Source organism: Glandiceps talaboti, chromosome 20 (genome assembly GCF_964340395.1).
Source record: "Glandiceps talaboti chromosome 20, keGlaTala1.1, whole genome shotgun sequence".
NCBI lineage: Eukaryota > Metazoa > Hemichordata > Enteropneusta > Spengelidae > Glandiceps > Glandiceps talaboti.
Genome location: NC_135568.1, coordinates 3,937,703 through 3,962,099, shown reverse-complemented (window position 1 = coordinate 3,962,099; position 24,397 = coordinate 3,937,703). Strand labels below are relative to the sequence as shown.

At 35.9% G+C, this 24,397-nt stretch overlaps 2 protein-coding genes across 2 annotated transcripts in view; one reads left to right on the top strand and one right to left on the bottom strand.

The window, feature by feature from the left end:
- The window catches only part of LOC144450782 (N-acetylglutamate synthase, mitochondrial-like), a 51,997-nt gene extending 41,574 nt beyond the window's left edge, over positions 1-10,423 (top strand). Inside the window, exons 6-13 of the mRNA XM_078141500.1 lie at positions 283-461; positions 718-880; positions 1,345-1,425; positions 3,053-3,152; positions 3,545-3,638; positions 4,003-4,165; positions 4,557-4,651; positions 5,126-10,423. Of these exons, the coding sequence (XP_077997626.1) occupies positions 283-461; positions 718-880; positions 1,345-1,425; positions 3,053-3,152; positions 3,545-3,638; positions 4,003-4,165; positions 4,557-4,651; positions 5,126-5,321 (1,071 nt within the window). The 3' untranslated portion in view covers positions 5,322-10,423. The remainder of the gene's footprint in view (positions 1-282; positions 462-717; positions 881-1,344; positions 1,426-3,052; positions 3,153-3,544; positions 3,639-4,002; positions 4,166-4,556; positions 4,652-5,125) is intronic.
- Positions 10,424-11,683: 1,260 nt separating this feature from the next.
- Positions 11,684-23,641, bottom strand: LOC144450846 (uncharacterized). The gene is made up of 16 exons (XM_078141587.1): positions 23,564-23,641; positions 23,049-23,182; positions 22,527-22,585; positions 21,844-21,904; positions 21,200-21,246; positions 20,759-20,896; positions 18,037-18,093; positions 17,336-17,418; positions 16,555-16,684; positions 15,633-15,779; positions 15,399-15,501; positions 14,303-14,394; positions 13,773-13,849; positions 13,084-13,300; positions 12,779-12,870; positions 11,684-11,955 (listed from the first exon to the last, which is right to left on the bottom strand). Exons 1-16 carry the CDS (start codon positions 23,626-23,628, stop codon positions 11,805-11,807), a joined length of 1,653 nt encoding a protein of 550 aa, XP_077997713.1. The 5' UTR covers positions 23,629-23,641; the 3' UTR covers positions 11,684-11,804.
- Between the last annotated feature and the right edge of the window lie 756 nt (positions 23,642-24,397).

Below are 24,397 nucleotides of genomic sequence, written 5' to 3'. Positions count from 1 at the left end.
GAAACTATGATGATAGAAAATACTAAAAACTCACATCTGATATTTTAATACATTGCTATATTCTTAGGCTGGTAGAAGTCAACTAAGTGATGAAACTATGATGATAGAAAATACTAAAAACTCACATCTGATATTTTAATACATTGCTATTTTCTCAGGCTGGTAGAAGTATACTGACATGTAATACAGTAATGGATGGTGGCATATGCTGAAATTCTATTACCGGAAATTGTACTACTGTATTATATTTAATGAATGTATGATTTATGATGCTTTTTGTAGGCTGGTAGAAATCAACTAACTGGGGAAACTATGATGATGGTAAATAAACTAGAGGAACATGGGGCCCCAGCATATCCATTCTTTAGTGGTGGCAGTGTACTTCATACTAGACTAGCTGAAGGTCGCTTAAATGGCAAGGTCAAAGATGTCAATGTACAGCCATTAGAATGGTGTTTAAGGTCAGTAGCATTGATTGGTTGATATATTTGGTATCCATCATGGATACAGTCCAGGTGGTCCTTGTGTGTATGTGTTTAGCATGTGATCTGAGTAGATGTGCGTGTGTATGTATGTATGTATGTATGTGTGTGTGTGTGTATGTGTGTGTGTGTGTGCTTGCTTGACACATGTCTTGTCAGTCTGTTTCTCAGTATCTCTGCCTATCTAAATTCCAGTTTTGTTTGTCTGTAACTGTGGTGTTGTGTTTGTCTGTAGATCCAGCCATGTCCCTGTCATCAGTTCTATAGGAGAGACAGAGTCTGGTCAGCTAGTTAATGTAGATGCTTGCCATGCTGTAGAAGAAATCGCTAAAGTGTTAACACCACTCAAAGTTATGTTTCTCAACACTACTGGTGGTTTCGTGGATGAGAATAAACAGGTACAGATCACTTGAAATATCATATTTTTGAATATTATATATTAAGATATATCTGAATAAGTGTACAGTAGGCTTAATTACCATTTGCATCATCATTAATTGCCATAGCAACAAGACACTATTATTATGCAATTTTAGCAGAGAGAAACTTTTTAATCAAATCATGTATTTACACATTAGATTGATTTGATATAAGTAATGAAATAGTCTGAATAGTAAATTTCCCTACAGGTGTGAGTTAACAAAAAATTATATTGTGAATTTTTCATTCCTTGTACAACTGTGCACACTTATGCTGTGTTTACGCGATGACATTTTAAAATAAAAATGCTAAAAGTCAATATTGGTTTCATGTTAACAAAATGGTTCAGGTGCATATAAAGTGTGACATCAGTGGATAGGTACCGTGGCACTCCTGAGGTCACATATTATGTTTTTATATATTTTTGTTTTGTTTTCATTAGGTAATTGCCAACGTCAACTTACCAGCAGATTTTGAACAACTGGTCAAACAACCATGGTGTAGTGAATTTATGAAGTACAAGGTAAGATTTGTATGTGTGTATGCATTGTCTATACATTTGCATGTGTCTCTGGATGTGTTTATAAGTCTGTCTGTCTCTGTCCGTCCATCTGTCTGTCTGTCTGTCTGCCCGTCTCTCTGTCTCTCTGTCTCTCTGTCTCTCTGTCTGTCTATCTGTGTTGGAATGGATTAAAATATGATAAGTGTGTGTATTGTAATCGCATACACATTGTACAATGGTAATATTCCTGAATGCTAAAAAACAAAGAACAATACAAGATTAAAGAATGTTACTGGCAGGGCTCGAAATTAACGGTAGCCCCGTGTCATTTGGCTACCAAATGTTGACACGGGGCTACTACTTTTCGTATTTGGTAGCCCACTTGGGCTACCGATGTAAACAGTAAGCTGACATGTCAGGCCTTCGTCGTGTCGCTAATATAACCAACACAATACGTTCCCGCTGAACATCGAACGTCAACGCGTCTTACCAATGTGTGTGTGTGTGTGTGTGTGTGTGAACGAACTGAACTGTCTTGCTTGTTCAACTGCAGGACGCGATGTGTTGGACGTCTACATCGCTACATATTATTCTCTCATGAATATTTATATTTGACAACGATGTTATGACGTCACACCCTGGACGCACCATGTGCTGCGATGTCAGCTAATTCAGATACTTCCAGGGTACATTTCGTGATAACAATTCCGCAAACATTGATGAAAAAAACATGCGTTTTAATCCGTGAAGCACTTCCTTACGTTGTTAGTACTTGACACGAAGTTGTTGGTTACTGACAGCAGGACCCGTTCACCCATTTTCGGTACGATGTCAATTTTGTCATTTCCGTAATGCTCGGCTCGAGTGGTGATGGAATCATAGCCGAAGTCGATGCGTTCATTCACATTTCGGATTTTAATGTAAAACATTTTAGGAAATGCATGGTTTCAAATGAACGAATATACAGACTGGGAATTACGAAACTCGAATTTCATGCGACGACAATCAGTACGTAATAGATGAGGCTGATGGTATATGACATCGAAACACGGTCTTTTGATGGACTGGTGTAAAATGGTCAAGCAGTCAAGAAAATGAATGGTCATGGTGTGTTCATAGTTTATGCCATATGAGTAATCATAGATACTTGAGACGTTTGTCCTATCATTACAACAGAAATTCGTAACTTTATTATCAACCATTTTTACATTGTTAAACAGACATTATAGTCCACATTCAGTGTTGGTAAACCACTGTTGTATGATAACTATGTACACAAATATATGGGGCTACCAGTGAAGGTCATGGGGATATACTGACCTTTATGAATGGTAGCCCACAGGGGCTACCAGGGAGAAAAGTTAATTTCGATCCCTGACTGGTGACTCTCAGTTAGTGTCCTAAAGAAGCATGCTCTATGTTATAGTAATTTGTATATACATGTACTTGTGTGCATATCAGTAGTTCACACATGCCCAGACAGTAAATCAGGAAGTCTTTCTGTTGATGTGTTAGTAGTACTAAATCTTTAAATGCACTTTTCAGTAATTTCAATTGACATGGAAGTAATTTTGTATGACATGAAATGTAAATGTAAATACAATCATTTTTTGTAACTGTGTATGTTATTTATTGTTGTCTCTTACAGGTAGGAAGGATAACCAAACTATTAAATCACCTGCCATCACAGTCATCAATTGTCATCACATCAGCTGATACATTGCTGACAGAGTTATTCACACACAGAGGTAAGTATACAGTACAAGGAAGTCTGCATACATACATAGGTACATACATACATACATACATACATACATACATACATACATACATACATACATACATACATACATACATACATACATACATACATACATATATATATACATACATACATACATACATACATATATATATACATACATACATACATACATACATACATACATACATACATACATACATATATATATACATACATACATACATACATACATACATACATACATACATGTATCGGTGTGTGCGTGTGTGCATGTGTGCGTGCATGCGTGAGTTTGATATGTGTCGTGTATGTCTGTTTCTCTGTACCTGGATGACATCTCTAAATGTCATTTTCTCTGAATTAATTCCTATATAGGTTCTGGGACATTCTTTAAGAACACTGAACCAATACGTGTTTATCATACTTTGGAGGATGTATCATTAGACAGACTACTAGCACTACTGACCAGGTAAGACTTAGGGGGCCTTATCAAGATGAGTCTCCTTATGCCATTAACAATTTTCATAAAATGATATTCCATGTAGTAGTACTAGCACTACTGACAAAATAGCTTTTATGAATTATATATCATTGACTTAAGGAACCCTATCACTCTCCTAGAGATCAAGAGGCCATGTGATGTACATGTAGGGTATATGAAATTTCAATTTTGGGTCCCCTAACTATGAAGAAATTGCGCTGTAAAGATGAAATCAGCTTCATGCATTTTTTTTTTCATTTTAAGTCTAGTTATTTTCTATTTGAGTGAAATAAAACTTGTGGTAATGTTTATTATTACACCAATGAATGTCTTGTATCTGCTTAACTTTCAGGGCGTTTGGTCGTATGCTGAGTCGAGACTACTTTGATAATTTAGGTAGTAGACTTCATACATTGTATCTATCGGAAGGTTACAACGCATGTGCTATCATAACACGAGAGAATGGTATAGACGTACCTTATCTAGACAAGTTTGCAGTTAGTGCTATAGCACAGGTGAGTAATTGTTGTATTTGAAAATGTTAATATTGATGGCAAAAGACATTTTTTTGTATCTTATTTTACCAAATTCAACAGGAAATTAAAATTAGTGATTATAACAGCATCACTTGTAAATAATATTCTTATTTGCAGCATAAGAAAATAATTTCAGCACATTTCATATTTTGACATGGTTTGCCATAGTACTGTTTATGAACACAGTCTTCTTGTCACACTAGTTCCTTTTCCAACCCATCACAGTGGTGTACATCTCTATAAGTCTTTGAGAAAGATATTATAGCAAATACTTTATGACTTCACAATTGATAAATACATAGTTAGGATTTTCATAGTATTTTACAAGCAAAGAAACAATCTGACATGATTCTTGTATTTTGTGACTCAGGGTGAAGGAACCAGTGAAATGCTTTGGGAGTTTGTAAGGAGGGATTTCAAGAACTTGTTCTGGCGATCTCGAAATACCAACATGATTAACTCATGGTAAGTAGAGTTTTAGGGGTAATATTAATTATATAACTAATCCTGATAATAAATTCGTTATAGTCAAATAGAAATTGAAAACTTGTACTTGATAGTGTAGACAAACTGAAAGAATTCTTCAGTACATAGTATATCTCCAGTGTGGTTGTTAAACTTCCCCACATATGTAATATGCAGTTCTCAAAATGCTGTAGATTATTTTGAACAAGTTTTCAATTTCCAAAAGATGTTTTTGAGAATGCTGAACAGTATGCTAATTTACCTGGAAAGGGACTTGAAATACTGACTGTTATCTGGACACACCCCCTCCATGCAAAAAAAAAAAATTCAAATTTTGAGTTAATTATTATCCGAACAAGTTGTAACTTGATGAGAGATGAGAAAGTGATAAGAAATAAAAGTTAATACAATACGTAAAATTTAAAAGGAAAATAGAATTAATGAAATTCACTTTTCCATTTCCTATCCGTGTAGGTATTTCAAAAGATCTGAGGGAAGTTGGAGTAATGGGAACTGGACAGTGTTCTGGTATGGAGTGTCAGATCCCAAAGTGTCGTATGAATTGGTAGACTACGCTGCTAGTTTACCTTCCTCGTTTGTAGAGGCACCGCTGGAAGACAATTCAACACATCAACCAGTAAACAAGAAGAAAAAATTTCTCTTCCGATAAAAATTATCCGAGAGAAGTGAAAATGATTGAGATTATCAGAGAGAAGTGAGATTATCAGAGAGAAGTGTTTGAGATAGATATTATCAGAGAGAGAGAAAGGAAGAGAAAGAAATACACTACTGCCAAAGTTATAACTACGTTGAAATAATTTTTGACACGCACACAAAAGCCAAAAAGGTAGCTGAGGAGAATCTGTATATAAAATACACATAAGTATAGATTTCATCACACAGTTATTTCTAAATCTAGTTTGTTCAATGCAAGTTTTCATATTGTAAATAATCACAAAGTCTAAAATACTGGAAAGTTGTTTTGTTGTGCAAAATAGTAAATTTACATTTTTGTTGTAATATAAATAAGTTCTCTATGTGACGTATTATAGTAAAATTCAGAAGTAAAGCAGTGAATGGGATTGATAGATTTTTATTTTAGTTTGACATAATCCAGATAGAATGCTGTGCATTTTGGTAGGAATGTAAACTAGGTATTCACCTTTGTACATTCTAAGTACGCTAACAATGTGTGTAATATCACCTACTGAACCAAAGAATAACTCGGTCGGAATTTGTAACTTGATAATTTATGAGTCTGGTTAAAGGTCAATATTAGAAATGTGGCTCGACTATTAACCTTGGCACTTCAATTACAAATACCAATGTAAAATAAGTAAAACCAAAATATGTCCGTGATCTTTTGGAATCAGTACAAACTTCTAGGCAGTAAGTTCAACACAAACGTTCAGTGACCTTTTGGAATCAATGCAAACTTCTAGGCAGTAACTTCAACACAAACACTCAGTGAAGAATCAATGCCAACTTGTGAAGCAATGAATTCAACTCAAACTCTCCTTGGGACTTTTAAAATCAATGCAAGCTTGTGATCTAGGCAGCATATATAGTTCTACCCTAACTTTCCTTGATGTTCTATCACTACAAATTCATTCTCTATTATATGTTTGACAGTCAGTCTAAGTCAACAACTAAGATACAGGGTCCAACAAAACATATAAATATCTTGGGCATTATAATTATTTGCTGACATTGAAAGCAAAATTACATATCATTGACCCCACTGTCAAACCTACTATACTTTGACTCATATACTATAATGGAATTATGAAACTTGAAAAAGTATTAAATTTTTAATAAACAGCACCCCCCCCCCCACCCCTCTCAGTTGTTTGATATCTGTAGCTTGTTATTGATAGTGATTGCTAGTCTCAGAACGTAGACATGAAATATTCATCACTTTCATGAATTGTAAACTAGAAATATAATCTACATGCTGTTGAAATGTATCTTAAAGTGTGTTCTCATATGTCTTTCATCATGTACACAGCAACAGCTGGCAAGGTTGGTTGAACAGAGTATGCTAATTTCTTCAAACATTGCATTGATATTTTCAAGTTGCATTCTTCTGTCGAAAATTTCACTCACAAGTTTATTTGCATATTTGCAGTTATTTTTGATCTATGCTTTTTATAAATATTATCCTATATTTGAGGTTGGAGGTTAAGAGTCAGAATTCAAAAACCAAATGTGACCTGTATGTCACCTGGACAGTCAGTGAAAATATTCTTATTCTGAAATGTGAAAGGGGTTGAAAGAATGAAAAGTTCACTGTATTTGAAAGTATAAACTAAACATACTGGTAATAATTCTACAGATTGGACACAAAATAGTTATTAAAATGTGGTCTGAAAGGATTCTAAATAATTCTTGTAAAACAGGTTTCACAAGGATGGAAGTTCTCTCTGAAAACTTTACCATACTTGAATGATTTCACTTTCTTCTCCACCAGCCACCAAAATCACACCTGAAGTGAGACATTCTTTGTGAAAATGAAACTAAATTCAATATGCCTTATTTTTCTGCAAAAATTCAGTTATTTTGCATGAAACCGTGGAATAATTTAATAATATTATTCTGTTTCAGAAATTTCTGTGGTGACCCTTTTTCATGATTAAAAACAAATTGAACTTTCAGTGCAAAAAAACTACAGAAAAATGTGTTCAAATTTTATGATACTACGCATATGATGCTGAACTCAAATACAGAAAATTAACATGCAAGGTGTGTGTTTGAGTTTAGCTTTTGAAAGTATAATGTATTAAGTTTTATTAAGTTTTACTAACGGTTTCAGTTTAGAAACAAACCTTCTATTTTAACATGTTTCAAAATCAACCTAAAATGACATGTTGTCGATTGGTTTGTGAAAATCCAAAGTAAGAATATCTCTAAGAAAATATGAAGGTCTTGGACTGACTTCAAGAAAGAATCAAACTTTTTCCCAAAACAATCTTTTACCAATTTCAACATCTTACCATTTCCATTGAAAGGAAATAAAGAAGATTGAGATATTGTTGTCTGTTTTAGGAAATACTCTCTACTATATTCTTTACAGGTGAAAGTTATTATTCGGCATTGAAAATATTTTGTTTAAAAATTTTATGAAAATGTGAGATGAAACCAGCAAAATGAGTTAAGATGTTGTCTTACAAAGAAATTTGACTGAACTCCATTATGGAGGTAAATGTATCGTCAAAGTTTTGTTGGTACATTGGAATTCATCAAAATATTCCTTTGACGATGACTAGTGCAGCCTTCCATGAGCTATCCTTAGTCTTTATGTTGCAGTCACCTTGTGTGAAAGGATACAATTTTTTTTTCTGAAAAAAGCAGATTATAGTGTAGAGCGTTGCTATAGTGATTTTTTTTGTTTAGATATTTTAAGTTGATTGGTAGTGCCATAGAAACCAACATTTGCAAAATATAAAATATATATAAAGTATTCCAGTTTTATTTTTGCGTTAAAATGAGATGCAGCGAAGCATCGTAACGGTGTACAAAATCCACTATGTATATATATATGAAAGGTGTTCTAGTTGTGAGGTGTTACAGTGTGGTTCACCTTTGACCTTTGCTGCACTGCAGTGTGACATACATACACTGAAGTTGTTGTGATCAAGCTGTATCAAGCCAAAGTTAGTGAAATATTTTGGGGAAATTTGTCATTTGAGGGTACAATTTTAGTATAAATTTTTAATGTAAATAATACTAGGGTTTCAATTTCATTTGTCAATCACACGTCATGGCAAAAACTTCTCATTTCAACGTTTACCACTACAGAGAGTCAACTACGAGCTGTTTTCGACAGTGATGTTGTAAATAAATATTTCACCAAAATCGTAGAGTAGCTGTAACTGTTTGCCATATTTAGTTACGACTACAGAAATTAAGCTATAGGCAAACGAGATAGACACAAACTAAACCAGTTACTATTACAACATGTTGATGTAGGCTGTCAATGAACAATGTTGATGTAGTTACACTCATAGTAGAGTGGGCTGTCTCTAAAAATACCCAAATTTCTTTCTTTTTGTAAACTTCTAGTCACTGCTAAGTATTATCAGCTGAATAGTTATTGGAAATACCTTTGTTCTACATAAATACAGCTACTGTAAATGGATGAACTATCCATGGATAAGTTCTTTACGTAGAAAGTGAGTAAAACAAGTCTTAGATAAGTTTTTGTTAACATTTCTGTGTTTTACTGTAAAAGCAAATTAGTTTTGATCACAAAGATGACAGATATTTCAAATAGTGAAATGTCGGTACGAAAAAAGAAGATGACAGATTTTTCAAATAGTGAAATGTCGGTACGAAAAAAGAAGACAGAGCTGTTCACTCTTTTGAACTACTTTGTGTGTTACAACCTTTCGTTTGATCTAGATACCAAGTTGAACATTTTTAGTCACAAATTCTTCATATAGTGAGTAGTTCACAGCCTTGTATACAGTAAATATATGCAGTGGCTGCCTTTATAGTTCACAATATGAGGACAGATAGTAGTTATTTATGTTAATTAGATTCGATATACAAATGTAATGATTCATATTCATTGACCTCAGTTTTTTGCAATGTATACACAGCACTGTCTGACTTGTATGTAGATATTGCATGTAACAAATGTGTTTTCGTCAGACAGTAAAATATAGTTATTTTGGAATTAGAAATGAATGTAACATTTTGATTCCTCTACTACAGACCTTGATCATGCAGTGATTTAATTATTCAGTGTTCATGTCTCCAAAACAGACGGAATAATAGCTCGTGCAGCAGCCACATAGCAGCTCAATGAGTAGTATGCATGCATGTTCGATATACTATGCGATTTTTGGGGTGGTTTTACCCAAGGATGCATTGCGGCGTAATGACTACGCATGCGCATTCTATATGTTATGCGCATTCTCCATGTGGAGGGCGCTATCTACAATATCAGCTCGAGGCTGCCCAGGCAGCCGGTCACAAATGAATCTACCCTGCGCGAGCTTGTGGGCTTTGCCTAGTTATGATATTATGTCCACTGATGGCAGTTGGTATCTTTGGTCCATGTTCATCTCCTCTGTCTTTACCTTACATTTCAACCAGTCCTGCTGTCTAGCTAAAGAACTTTAGTTTTATCCAATAGTAGTAGAATGATTGAAATGTCACATTCGTTTCTAATTATTAACTGTTCCAAAGTAACACTATTTTACTGTGTAATTAATTCTTGAAACCATGAGTAATATATTTTGCTATGATTTTATATAAACTTGCCTATGTAATGTGTGCATGCTTTAGTTCCAGGGACAATAACGTCCACCAATGCTTTATATGCTGCATAGTGAGTATTTACACTGTTTTTCTGCTCTTAAATTACTGTTGTTGTACAGGGTGCGATTGAACGTAGAAGAAATACATGCAACTTTTATCTCATAGACATTATTGGATAACTAAACCTTATTAGAATATTTTGATTTCCTGTACATTCTTGTTCTTTTTCACGCTACTGTAAATTCTAAAGTTTTTTGGAGTTCATAGCTATCAAGGTGTTGTTAGTATTTCTTCTTTTGCTTTTGACCACAAGTTCCAAATTTGGGTCATACCATTTTGTTGTATGGGTATGATCACAGCTTTACCTAATGGGTTTTAAGACTGGAATTCAATCCATATATATTGATTTGTTGTCTTTCACCCCGTATCTGTAAATTGACTTGGCCATTTATAGATGTTTTATTGAGAATTTTACTGCATTTTGTTTCTGTTTGCAGTATGTTAAATTTGTCTGCTTTATATTGCAAGTTGTGCAGTACTCAATAAACACTAATATTTTAAAATTATATTACCGTATACTCTGATTATGTTGGGGCTCTTTTTGTAATCTACATATCTTTGCTTCATGCGTATTCATTTACTAAATTTTTACCATTCCAATGAATCCATTTACTTCAGTACAAACTTCTTGAAAAAGTCCACTGAGGCGCGAAACTAGTGAAAGATTCAAACAATTTTTGTACGCCTTTTTTTCCGTCGATATGAAATTACACATTTCTTGTTTCCTTCCATGGTTGTTGATTCCATATGGTTGCCATGACTACAGTGAGTATCAGCAAACTATTAAATATATTCATATTTAGATATCCATATTTTATTCCTCAATATTTCCTTTGTTCAGTCGAGGAAAGGACAAGTGACCCAAGGCCGTGTCAATGACTACTGACAAAACCCCTTGGGTCATGAGTATTTTCAGAATGAATATAGAAGAAAATATTGGAGGATAAAATAATTAAACCGAGAAAATAATTTATGAAAAAGCAGGAATAATAATGGTGATTTGAAAATTAATGTTTTGACTCATATTTTGAGGGCTGGAGAACCAGTGCCATAGACACAAGTTGTCATGGCATAGACCAACTGGGGTATAAAACTCATATTTTTTGTTCAAACACACTCAACTTGGCCTGTGTGTGGAATATATCAGTAGCCGTGTCCCCTTACTTCTCCATGATTGAGTACTGCTCGCATTCCAAATTTATTTTTTCATGTCAAGTCCAGATTTTGTTGTTGATAAAGAAATGCTTCAGGATGAGGAGAGACTTTTGTGTCAAGGGACAGTTGTAAGAATGTTTGTCATTGGAAGCAGTCTTGTAATCACACCCTCACGGACCAATTAAAACAGCACACGATAAATATTTCAGTGCAGGCAAAGCAGGTTGAAATTTGTCTTTCTTAACATAGAGGGCGCTATTCACTATCGTGCTGCTCCAGCCTTCCACTACAACTTGCTCAATGAATTAATTTTCCTTTTCATCTTCTAATACAATTGCACTTCTGTAGAATACATCCCATTCAAAATGTCAGCTGTGGTGTAAATGGATGTATAAACCATATCTTGTTTTAACCAAAATTTTGAGATATTCCTAAGTTCAGTGTCTGACTATGTTGTTCCATCAAGAAATCACCAACACACAAAATTACAATATTGACATAATACATTTTATGCATTCTTTTGATATTAGTTTTTAAAGTACATTGCACTGAAGTTTGTAACTTGCCAGAAAATGGAACGGCAAAAGAAAGTAAATAAGTGATAATTTCCAGTAAGGATATGCCTTCCATGCATATCTTGTTCCTATAGCTATGAATCATGCTGTTGCTATGACTACCAACCAACCATGTCTTCATCATCATCATCGTCTTCATGAGGAATTGAATGATGTGGAGACTGTGTTACTATGAAGGTTGCTAGAGGAGGCAAGTTGACTGTTCCCCGAGTGTCACCCATACCAAAACGTCCAACTGGTCCAAATGTCCTATACAAGAAATTATAGTAAGTTGAAGACTTAGTTACTAGTATGATGATTGGAGATTGAGAATTATTAAGCAGATATGGAATGCAGCCATGTACACATCATATCATGTTTTACATTCAATATAATCATAACATAGTACAAGATATATTTTCTGGTTTTTTTACATTGTACAAAGTTTTAATACTAGTCTTTCAAATTATTGTGTTCATTTCTGATAATGTAAGATTTATTTGATCATTTTTTTAAAAATTTTTGTGCTGGAAATTGCTTTCAGCGATTTTCTGTTATGCAGACATATATACACAATCACACATAATTCTAAACTGCAGAGTTCCATTCAGGTTTGGAACTACATGACAGGGCTATGTTGCACGCTCTGTATCACAACGTTGATGTGGAACTGTCAAGGTTTTCCCAGTCAGTCCACAGGCTATCCTAGAGTCACCCAGGCCTGGCAAACACAGCACCTGCGGGTTTCGCGTGAGTAATCGCCCCGACTTTTTGTGTCATTACTCCAGGAGTTCCCCAAAATTCGCATTCGTCTTGTGAGTGAGACACAGCTGAGTGATACAACCTACCCATTGAGTCTGTCGAACACTCACCCTGGGTTTGTCGGTCACAGAAAAATCCCCTGTTTCCAGTGGGATTTTGAACCTATGATTCCCCTGACTGCTAATCCTGAGGCTGAGTGCTACCCATCACGCTACAGGTCAACTTTGACCTGACCTGTTATGTTGACTGACTGACTGACTGACTGGACTGACTCACTAACTCACTGACTGATTGTCTTGGATGTGAATTAAGATTAAACCCATAAACTTACTGTTTAGCTCGTCTACGTTCTTTGTTTATATCCATATCAAGCATTCTTGGAGTGGTTACCACGGTATCATCACCTTCTTGTATAGTTGGCATCTATGAAGAATAGAAATATTCATATATATTAAAGGAAGGACAAATTTTTATTACAGAGGTCAATGTCCTTTACCACCAACAGATGTAATTTTACTATTGTTTCTTATAGCCAATCAGAAAGAACCATAAAAAAAGGCTTTTACTCTACTTTCTTTTCATTTTAGGGGGGTCATGAGAACTTATGACCCCTTAAGCTTGCCATATTTAACTCACCTTCCAAAGAGGTCCTCTATCTCCAATAAGATTGACTTGTGTTCCTACCAGTGCAGTTGGTGATTGTAGCTCCGAATGAACCCCTTTAGAATAAACCTGCATTGCAACTGAACTTCGTCTACCACTCCCAGACACAATTTCACCACTTTTTTTAGTAGCATATACAATAATTGGCTTGACAAGAAGAATACCACTTTCTTCATGGACGGCCTCAAAACTAGAAATAAACAAAAAAAATTAAGTTTACACTATCCTCTTTCTCTTCTCTCAAGCTCTCTCTCAGATCTCCCTCCCTCCTTTCTCTCCCTCCCTCCCTCTCTCTCTCTCTCTCTCTCTCTCTCTCTCTCTCTCTCTCTCTCTCTCTCTCTCTCTCTCTCTCTCTCTCTCTCTCTCTCTCTCTCTCTCTCTCTCTCTCTCTCTCTCTCTCTCTCTCTCTCTCTCTCTCTCTCTCTCTCTCTCTCTCTCTCTGTCTCTCTCTGTCTCTCTCTCTCTCTCTGTCTCTGTCTCTCTCTCTCTCTCTCTCTCTCTCTCTCTCTCTCTCTCTCTCTCTCTCTCTCTCTCTCTCTCTCTCTCTCTCTCTCTCTCTCTCTCTCTCTCTCCTTATTAAAACTGAGTGCTGAATATTATTGTATACTCTGATAACTCTCAGAGGTTAACAGACTGAATACATTCAGTTGTTGTATACTTACATAGCTCTCATCTGTTCATAAAGTTTTGTTCTTTCCTGTTTCACCTTATCAGCACGGTCACGCCAACGTTGGTTAGCCTACACAGTAAGAGAATTCGGATTATGTTTTGATATTTGCAATTTGAAAATTAACTCTTTAATTTAAAATAACAGCAACTCAATAATCCATCAAGTTAAAAATCATATTCTTTTAAAGACTAGATTCATATACATTAAACTGTACATCAGAATAACAATTAACAGTCTTACTTGTACATGTAATTAATTGAAATCAGACTTAGCACAGACTAAACTTCTTTTTTGTGGGGGTGTGGATGGGGTGGAGGTGGGTGGGGTTGCTCTTGCTAAGGTTGGGGAAACTCGGTAACAGAAAGGGGAAATATGGTAAACTGGCATCGTTCCATCATAATTATGGTAGAGAACCACTGTAAAATGACAGGCAACCTTAGGTATATTTTACCTGCTTACTACCCTTTATAAAAACACTTCACAGTAGTACTATATCTAACAATGAATACACGTAAGTCATACCTCTGTCATTTTCTTCTCCATATTTTCAATAAATTGTCGTAGTTCCCAATGTTCGGCTCCGGTAGTCTGGTTCAGTTGTTTTCTAAGTTTGTCTGTTAATACAAAACAGTTACTGATCAAGAGAAACAAATATTTCCCACTAGACTTAGAAATACTCCACAAAAATCTGAACAAAACAACTCGTTATAAAGACTACCCCTAAGCTAAACGTCTCTGAACACAACCCAAGTAGTATTTTGAGCTTACCTTATGAATAATTCCCACCCTGAAGGCACAAAGTAACATTTGTTGTGTTGTACAGTAAACCATTCAATGCAATAACTTGCTTTGACATGTTTTAAGAAACAGAGTTGAAAAGGACACTGGATTGAACAATATCTCTGAAGACGAACCCTGGAAGCATGTTGGCATTTATGAAGGTACTGTAAGAACTCAACATGGCCTTATTTGCATAATATTAATTATTCATCTGCTGGGGATGTACATGTCAAGATTTTTAATGAACTCTGTGGGGACAAAGAATGGTCGAAGTGTTCGTTACTGTCAATATGACGCACATACTCTAATCGAAACATATACAGTTGGGGACTGTCAGAGTTTCAACTGCATATACTGGTATTAATCATATGCTTAAGTCTATATTCAACTACTTCAGATACTAAACTGAGAACATTACTGAGGTCAAAGGTCATACAATGACGGATGACCTCTCCTTAACTTTGTTGAACTATTACCAATCGATACAATGGTTAAACACACAAAGATTTATTTATAATCAATCAACATTACCCCAGGTTATAGGTTGTCATTGTTAGAATCTGTAAATATTTAATGCGACAACGAAAGTGGCACAATATATTTATTGATTTCACAACACAACAGGTGTCCATATTGACAAGTTTTGATTGGGAAAGGACCCAATAAGTGTGAACAGTTTTACCAAGACGGGGCTGGGACAAGTTGTGGCTAAGTCAGATAGCATGGACACTTTGTACCAAGTCATTCAGGCAACCCAAACTAATAACAGTTTCAGGCTGCAAATTCAAACTCCTAACTATCACACTAGATTTGTGAAAGTGAAAACTCAAAAATCTACCTCTGTTGTCCTTGAACTTTCTAAACTGGACGTATCTCTCAAAGAGATTTCGGAGTCTGATGATTGGAATATCCATTGACCTCTTTATGACCTCCATGGTAATCTGCATAACAATATAATATGCAAATTAGCAAATATAAAACTCTAAAATTAAAACTAGTGATGACAGCGAATCTTATTTGATTGATAGACTTACCGAGTGTGGCTTCTAATAATGATTCTATTATTACATACCATGTGCATGTCTTCTGAGATTTTCTCTCCAAGAAGAGCTTCTTCTAACAATTCTAAATTCTTCTTTTGATTGGCTAGATTAAAGCGTACGGTTTCAGGTTCTTGACGAGAAACTAACGTCATCCTGGACTGTACAAGTCGGCTTTTCTGGAATGAAGAACAACAAGTCTTTGTTGATGACACAATCCCTAACAATAAATGTTATGTTCTTGGTCATAGTGTTGATCATGTGATCTCTCTGCTGTCTGCCGATCTAGAACTGTCTTTACTGCCATGTTCTTTGTCATCATATTTTACCATGTGAGGTCTGTTGATCTGTTTCCATTAGATTTTTTATATGTTTTCCGTGGTTTTTTTAAATTTTGTACGTATTATTGATCTTTGATAATCGCAAACATCATTTCAATATGGCACACAGGTTTGTTTGTTTGCTATGTGTCTGTCTGTCATATATGTCTATGTGTATTTAATTTCTGTTGTATTGATCACATCAATCCTGTGTTGGTTTTGTTGTATCTTTTTTTTTCTGCTGTATGTTTGTCATTTTGTCAGTTTGTACCTCAACTGCATGGCTGTCATGTTTGTCATTTTGTCTGTTTGTATTTAAAGTCTAATTAATATGTCTGTTTGTCTGTTACTTCAAGGTACCTCAATCCGTCAGCTATGCCTGTCACTGCATATTTGAATGGCATGTACTTCCCGAGCTTCATATTTCCAGGTTTTGTCTGTCAACTCATGCTGTCTGTCTGTCTGTCTGTCTGTCTGTCTGTCTGTCAGTCTGTCTGTCTGTCTGTCTGTCTGTGTGTCTGTCAGTCTGTCTGTCTGCATTTATTTGTCTGCACATATATCTGTTTCTGCACCCTGTCCTGTACTACAACATCTTTCTTTGGTTCACCTTTCTTCATTGTCTATATATACTTACAGCTTGTCTTAGATCAATTTTGAGTTTCTTGAGAGCCTGTTCATGTGTATAACCAGCCTGTGTCATAGTTTGTCTCATATCATGTAACATTACGTCTCTTTTCTTGATTTCATCAGAGAAGTCCTTCCGTCTACAAACATGTAATCAAAAGTAAAAGTAAAGACACATTTCAAATCTTGACAATCTAGTACTTGTAGTACATAGTAGATTAAGATTACCCCAGTCAACCCAGCTGTATAATTGGGGACCTGGTATGTCAAGGCTTAATTCTATGTGCTTATACATACGCTGAAATGGATTGTATGCACCCCAGGGGACTGTTGTGCTGATATGGGTCTGTGCCAGGAGTAATAATTATACAGTGCTATGATGATGACATTCAATGTGAATGATACTTTATGAATACAATGTATTACTGTATATACAATTTTTTTTTTTCAATTTGGGTGAAAAACAGTTTTCTGACAGAGAGCTATTATAATAGAAAAAGTTAGGCCTGGACAACAGAATGGCCCTATTCAATGTTTATGACGCCACTGATAAAATAACACTTAAATACAGGAACCTGGGACTGAATCATGGGCCTTTAAGCTCCCTGAATTAACCAAATGCACAGTATTGCTACACAAAATTTATAATCTACTGGTAGATGGCAATTTTTTCAAATACATACTTTTACAAATGTTGAGAGAATTTATGGAGCATTCATATTAATTGTTTCACATTTGTCTAAAAGTAAATAAGGTTATTACATAAATAAAGAAACAAAAAGTTGACTTACACGGTGGTCAGTTCTCTTTGAGCTGCATTATTAGAAATAATTATATTTTTATATCTTTCTAACAGTGACTGGTACTTCTCCTCCTACAGATGGTTACCATGGAAACATGCAGCAGGAAAGAAGATGAAAGCACCAAGAATATGGGAAGAAAAGAGTGATGGGAATAGCAAATGGAAAACAGGAATACAGAGAGATAGCTGATGATTGTAGCAGGAATTAGGAAATTGCCAAGGAAAGAGGAACATGTGAAAGGTACAACAGTACTGTGGATAGTGACGCTATATGGTGTATGGATGGATATGACAGAAGACCAAGGAATTGAGAAGGTTAGTTTTATAAGATGTAAAAAGTGGAAAGTAAAATAAAAAGAAATGTATACAATATGTCAATTTCCTAGAGTTAAAAAATTAAATAATCTAATCTTTAATACCAACCATTATTAATTAAAGAAGTCGATCCAATCATAGTTATGCCTTTCAATCATTTGTCTAGACGTAAGTATATGTGAATTGTTGAAATAAAATGGAAAAGTTTATAGATTTGGGACTTTGAAGTTGGGTTAAATTAAAGAACAAGTTGAACTGATTTTAATATGTTACCATTACTCCAACTTTTGTCACAAAGAATATCAAGAAAATAATAATTGAGATACTTAAGGTTTTTGACTTTTATATTTTGTATTTTTTGATGAGTTTACTTACATGAATTCTTCTCGTTTCTGACAATAGATTCTCCACTGACATAATTTCATCCTTGGCCTTGAAGGAATAAAAAACAAAGAAGAAGAAATTTTAATGACAGATTTAATCAAGAATGAATGTTGATGGATTCATTGTGTCTATCTATGGTAGGTGATATATAACTCCTGGGTTCAGTACACAGCTGTGTCTATCTATGGTAGGTGATAGGGTGTCAAAAAAACTAGCCCATTTCATATTAGCATTCACTGGCTCTGTTTAATACAACCCATTTCATATTAGTGTTCACTGGCTCTGTTCGATACAGCCCACATCACATTAGTGTTCACTGGCTCTGTTCAATACAGCCCACTTCACATTAGTGTTCACTGGCACTGTTCGATACAGCCCACTTCACATTAGTGTTCACTGGCACTATTCGATACAGCCCACATCACATTAGTGTTCACTGGCACTGTTCGATACAGCCCACTTCACATTAGTGTTCACTGGCACTATTCGATACAGCCCACATCACATTAGTAATCACTGGCACTGTTCGATACAGCCCACTTCACATTAGTGTTCACTGGCACTGTTCGATACAGCCCACATCACATTAGTGTTCGCTGGCGCTGTTCGATACAGCCCACATCACATTAGTGTTCACTGGCTCTGTTCGATACAGCCCACTTCACATTAGTGTTCGCTGCCGCTGTTCGATACAGCCCACATCACATTAGTGTTCGCTGGCGCTGTTCGATACAGCCCACATAACATTAGTGTTCGCTGGCTCTGTTCGATACAGCCCACTTCACATTAGTGTTCGCTGGCACTGTTCGAAACAGCCCACTTCACATTAGTGTTCGCTGGTGCTGTTCGATACAGCCCACTTCACATTAGTGTTCACTGGCTCTGTTCGATACAGCCCACTTCACATTAGTGTTCGCTGGCACTGTTCGATACAGCCCACTTCACATTAGTGTTCGCTGGCACTGTTCGATACAGCCCACTTCACATTAGTGTTCGCTGGCTCTGTTCGATACAGCCCACATCACATTAGTGTTCGCTGGTGCTGTTCGATACAGCCCACATCACATTAGTGTTCGCTGGTGCTGTTCGATACAGCCCACATCACATTAGTGTTCGCTGGTGCTGTTCGATACAGCCCACATCACATTAGTGTTCGCTGGTGCTGTTCGATACAGCCCACATCACATTAGTGTTCGCTGGCTCTGTTCGATACAGCCCACTTCACATTAGTGTTCGCTGGCACTGTACAGCCCACTTCACATTAGTGTTCACTGGCTGTTCTATACAGCCCACATCACATTAGTGTTCGCTGGCTCTGTTCGATACAGCCCACTTCACATTAGTGTTCGCTGGCACTGTACAGCCCACTTCACATTAGTGTTCACTGGCTGTTCTATACAGCCCACATCACATTAGTGTTCGCTGGCTCTGTTCGATACAGCCCACATAACATTAGTGTTCGCTGGCTCTGTTCGATACAGCCCACATCACATTAGTGTTCGCTGGCTCTGTTCGATACAGCCCACATAACATTAGTGTTCGCTGGCTCTGTTCGATACAGCCCACTTCACATTAGTGTTCGCTGGCACTGTTCGATACAGCCCACTTCACATTAGTGTTCGCTGGCACTGTTCGATACAGCCCACATCACATTAGTGTTCGCTGGTGCTGTTCGATACAGCCCACTTCACATTAGTGTTAACTGGCTCTGTTCGATACAGCCCACATCACATTAGTGTTCACTGGCTCTGATACAACCCATTTCACATTAGTGTTCACTGGCTCTGTTCGATACAATCCACATCACATTAGTGTTCACTGGTTCTGATATAACCCACTTCACATTAGTGTTCACTGGCTCTGTTCGATACAGCCCACATCACATTAGTGTTCACTGGCTCTGTTCGATACACCCCACATCACATTAGTGTTCACTGGCTCTGTTCGATACAGCCCACTTCACATTAGTGTTCACTGGCTCTGTTCGATACAGCCCACATCACATTAGTGTTCACTGGCGCTGTTCGATACAGCCCACATCACATTAGTGTTCACTGATGCTGTTCGATACAGCCCACATCACATTAGTGTTCACTGGCGCTGTTCGATACAGCCCACATCACATTAGTGTTCACTGGCGCTGTTCGATACAGCCCACATCACATTAGTGTTCACTGGCTCTGTTCGATACACCCCACTTCACATTAGTGTTAACTGGCTCTGTTCGATACAGCCCACATCACATTAGTGTTCACTGGCTCTGATACAACCCATTTCACATTAGTGTTCACTGGCTCTGTTCGATACAATCCACATCACATTAGTGTTCACTGGTTCTGATACAACCCACTTCACATTAGTGTTCACTGGCTCTCTGTTCGATACAGCCCACATCACATTAGTGTTCACTGACTCTGATACACCCCACTTCACATTAGTGTTCACTGGCTCTGTTCGATACAGCCCACATCACATTAGTGTTCACTGGCTCTGTTCGATACAATCCATATCACATTAGTGTTCACTGGCTCTGATACAACCCATTTTACATTAGTGTTCACTGGCTCTGTTCGATACAATCCACATCACATTAGTGTTCACTGGTTCTGATACAACCCATTTCACATTAGTGTTCACTGACTGTTTGATACAACCAATAAGAAAGTGACATTCTACACTTTAAATGCTTTATAGTTTAATCTGTAATATTCACCTTATTTAGTTTGTCTGTCAGTTGTTCATTCTGATGTTTTATTCTCGTCATCTTCTCCTTTTCTTTTTCACCTTCCGCATCAGTTTGTTCTTCACCACTGAACTTCTTCATCAATTGAGTTTCTTTTAACTCTATCCTCTGTAACCATGGAAATAATGTAAACAAATAATATATATATATATAACCAGTAAGAGTTTAACTTTAATATGGATTTATGTAAAATCTTGTAACCATAGAAACAACAAAAAGTAAACATAACAAAATATATATTAAACCAGTATGGGTTTAAATTAAAATGGATTTATGTCAAAGAGTTTTGTTTAATTATATCATTTCAATAAAACAAGTGTAGACTGGATATTAAAGTTTGAAAAAGTCATCCATCCATTTGAGTTACAGAACCCTGACAGAACTGTGTAACAAATAAAAGAATTAGTTTACCTTGTTAATCATTGCCTGAGACACTTTGAACTCTAGAGCTACCATCACTAAAAATTAAAATTATAAAACAATTATTCAAAATTGAAGGTGAAAACATTTAACAGTAAAGTACATTCAAGTAGTCTGTACTACGGTACGCCATGTTGGGGCGCCCTCACACATCAACCAACTACCTTTCACTACAGTGAACGAATCAAGTAGTTAGTCTCAGTTACCCAGACACTTATCGCTGGGGACTCCACTATGAGGCCCCAAATGAGAGATTGTAATACCAAGTTTCTGAACCAGATCTGTGTCCCAGAGCAGTGCATTCTGGTCGCATGTTGAATGATCATGGTGACAGATTTACTTGTCTCAAATGACCATTACATCTTAATTACGAAAAACAAACTTTGTAAGTCCAATCTTGATGACTTGGAAGAAAACTACAGAGTGACTTCCAGGGTGGAAACTTTGGATTAAATATCCTCAGACTCTCATTGGAGCAGATATCGTAGTGGAGCCCCAGCAGTGGGAGTCTGGGTAACCGAGACTAACAAGAAGCTTCATTCTCACTGACAACTTTGACCTTAAACATATTGACCTTCGACCTTAAACTTGAACTTAGTGGATTAGATTATGAAAGATTAATAATTTCTACTTACATTCAGTTGCTAATCCAGACACTGTACTTAGCATAGATCTTGTATCTTGTGGCAAAGCTGGCTGTAACAAAATGTACAAAATTTATTAATATTCAGGGTCATCTTGTATCTCTTTCTGAGGACCACATTAGAAATAAGTGTTTCACGACATTGTTACCGTGGAGATTTTTTTTAATTGTGTATTTTTTAAAACTTATATGAAATTTATGTATGTCAAATTTGAAACAAAATAGTCAATATTACAATTTTTGATTATTATTGGTTACAAGACATGAATACATACAAAATATGATATAAGGGGTTGAATTTTTACTGACAATGGTAGTAGTTTGTCTTAATTTTACCAACCCACATGGCAACTTTGAGCATGAGTTTTCAGATTTCCCGTTCTTTATTACCATGGCGCTAAAACTTCTTATAATAAGAACAGTTATGTCATTCAATACATTTGTTGTGAGAACTCATGCAAGAACGGTGAAATAGTTTGTCACAATTCTATGAAAACATTCAAGTATTTAATAAATTCTGAATAGTTATTACTTAGCACCTTATCACAAGGAATTGACTGAAACTACATATCACTCTAATTAAGTTCATAATTCTGTTACTTCATAAAATTGCTTTTCTTCTTCTCCAGAAAATTGGAAAATATTGAAACCGGAATAAAAAAAGTGGAATCTCACCTCTTCTGTGGGTAAGTCTTTTAATGTTGTTCTCATTTCATGAGCTAAGTCAAGAAGACCTTAAAAAAACAGATAGAAAGAAAATAGACAATATCTAACAAGTGTAATGTTGATATCAGTTTTTTTAATCTTAAATACATGTACAACAATGGGCATTATTTAGAATTTCTCTAAATAATTTCCTGACTCATGCACCTGGGAGTTTTCAAATTTTTAGATTTTCTCTTCACTTACACTGTGAAAATTCAACTATTGTGATAAACTAATAAGTACTAAAAAACTGTAACCAATACACACAACATTAGCATCACGTCGCAAACTGACAAATGCAGAGAATTGCTCTCTATGATAGATGGCGCTGTTTATGATAAAGTGACTTCATTTCGTGTGACATGTCTCTATACTTATTTCTACCGGGGAAAGTGTTCTACATGATATGGTAATATTTTGGCTCATCAAGTTGAAAACAAGTATGGTACGTAATAACATAAAATACTATAAAATAAAATGCAAAACTCATACCTTCTCTGTCAAAAATAACTGACATGGATTCTTTGAATCTATTAATAGCTCTCAGTAGATGAATACATTCCTTATGAATTCCCTGGAGTCTGTTGTTTAACTCATGATCTTGACGACGCAGAGTAGCTTCACATCTGGTAATGAAAAGTATATAAAGTCAAATCTTAACAGCGCCCTCATTGGTTATATTAAATGGTCTTTTGTTTTTTCTTTACATTTCATTCAAGATCACCGGGAAGTCAAATTAATGTTGCTAGAAGTCTGACGATGGTCCTGATCTTAAATCAGGAATCAGTTTATTTCTCACTAGTCTAGAAAATGACTATAAAATAACCTAAAGCAAAAGATTTAAATAATAGTTTGGAACAGCGCCCTCAACATTAAATATGTATTTTATTTTGTTTTTATAGTCTCCCTATTCTTTTTGTCTGTACAGTAAAGGTGTTCTCTAAGAATGAGGAAATAAATGACATATGTTGACAAATCTAAGTTTTAGTATACAAACTTAAACATACCTTTGTTTCTCTTTGAGGACATGTTCCTTCAACCGACTGAGCTCAGCCTCATAATCAGACTTCATGCGATTGACAGCTTGTTTGTAGTTCGGATCTTCAGTAATTTCCTCCATTGGAGGTTTGACTTTTCCAAAGACTGACATCTTTCTAGATTTCTTTGTCATGGATTGACTTTGTTGGGCAACTTCTTTCAACCTCATTTCCTGTAACGATAAGGAATGTAACAGCTGTTTACATATCTCTTATCTATTTAGTATATTATACCACACACAAGTCATGTTCAACTGACAATATGGAATATATACTCTGGTCATTCTACCTCACAACAACACATATCGATGTCATGAAAATACGCATCTACATCAATGGTACTGCTGTGTTCAAAATATCATAACATTCAAAATTGCCATAACTTTCGCTGACTTTTTTTTCTATATTACTGGCACTGGTATAATTATGTTATTCTCCAATATTTTTCTTCATTCTGCCGAAAAATACTCATGACCTAAGGGTTGTCACTACTCATCTAGCGACTCATAGTGACAAACCCCCTTTAGATCACTAATAGTTTCCTTGGCTGAACAAAGACAAATATTGGGGAATAACATCCAATTATCTGTTTAGTATATTATGTGTCTCTGTAGTACTTGACCCCTGAGGTAGTCCAGAGACATGGTTGCCTGGTTTGAAAACATTGTTCACTAGTAGCCAGTATATATTTTCAGATAGCCTAGTCTCTCGGCTTCTCCTGAGTTTAAATGCAAGTACACTTTTTAATACCAAGAGGTTAGACTTGATCAGTTGATACTAAAAATATTTCCTAGTGTCTCACCC

What these genes read in the sequence shown, in the direction of transcription:
- LOC144450846 (XM_078141587.1), bottom strand. Translation starts at nt 23,628, where the DNA reads ATGAAGTCTGATTATGAGGCTGAGCTCAGTCGGTTGAAGGAACATGTC. An exon ending in TCTCAGAAGACATGCACATG is followed by an intron (nt 15,502 to 15,632) that starts GTATGTAATAAT and finishes ATTGTTATGCAG; the next exon opens with ATTACCATGGAGGTCATAAA. An exon ending in GAACGTAGACGAGCTAAACA is followed by an intron (nt 11,956 to 12,778) that starts GTAAGTTTATGG and finishes TTTCTTGTATAG; the next exon opens with GACATTTGGACCAGTTGGAC.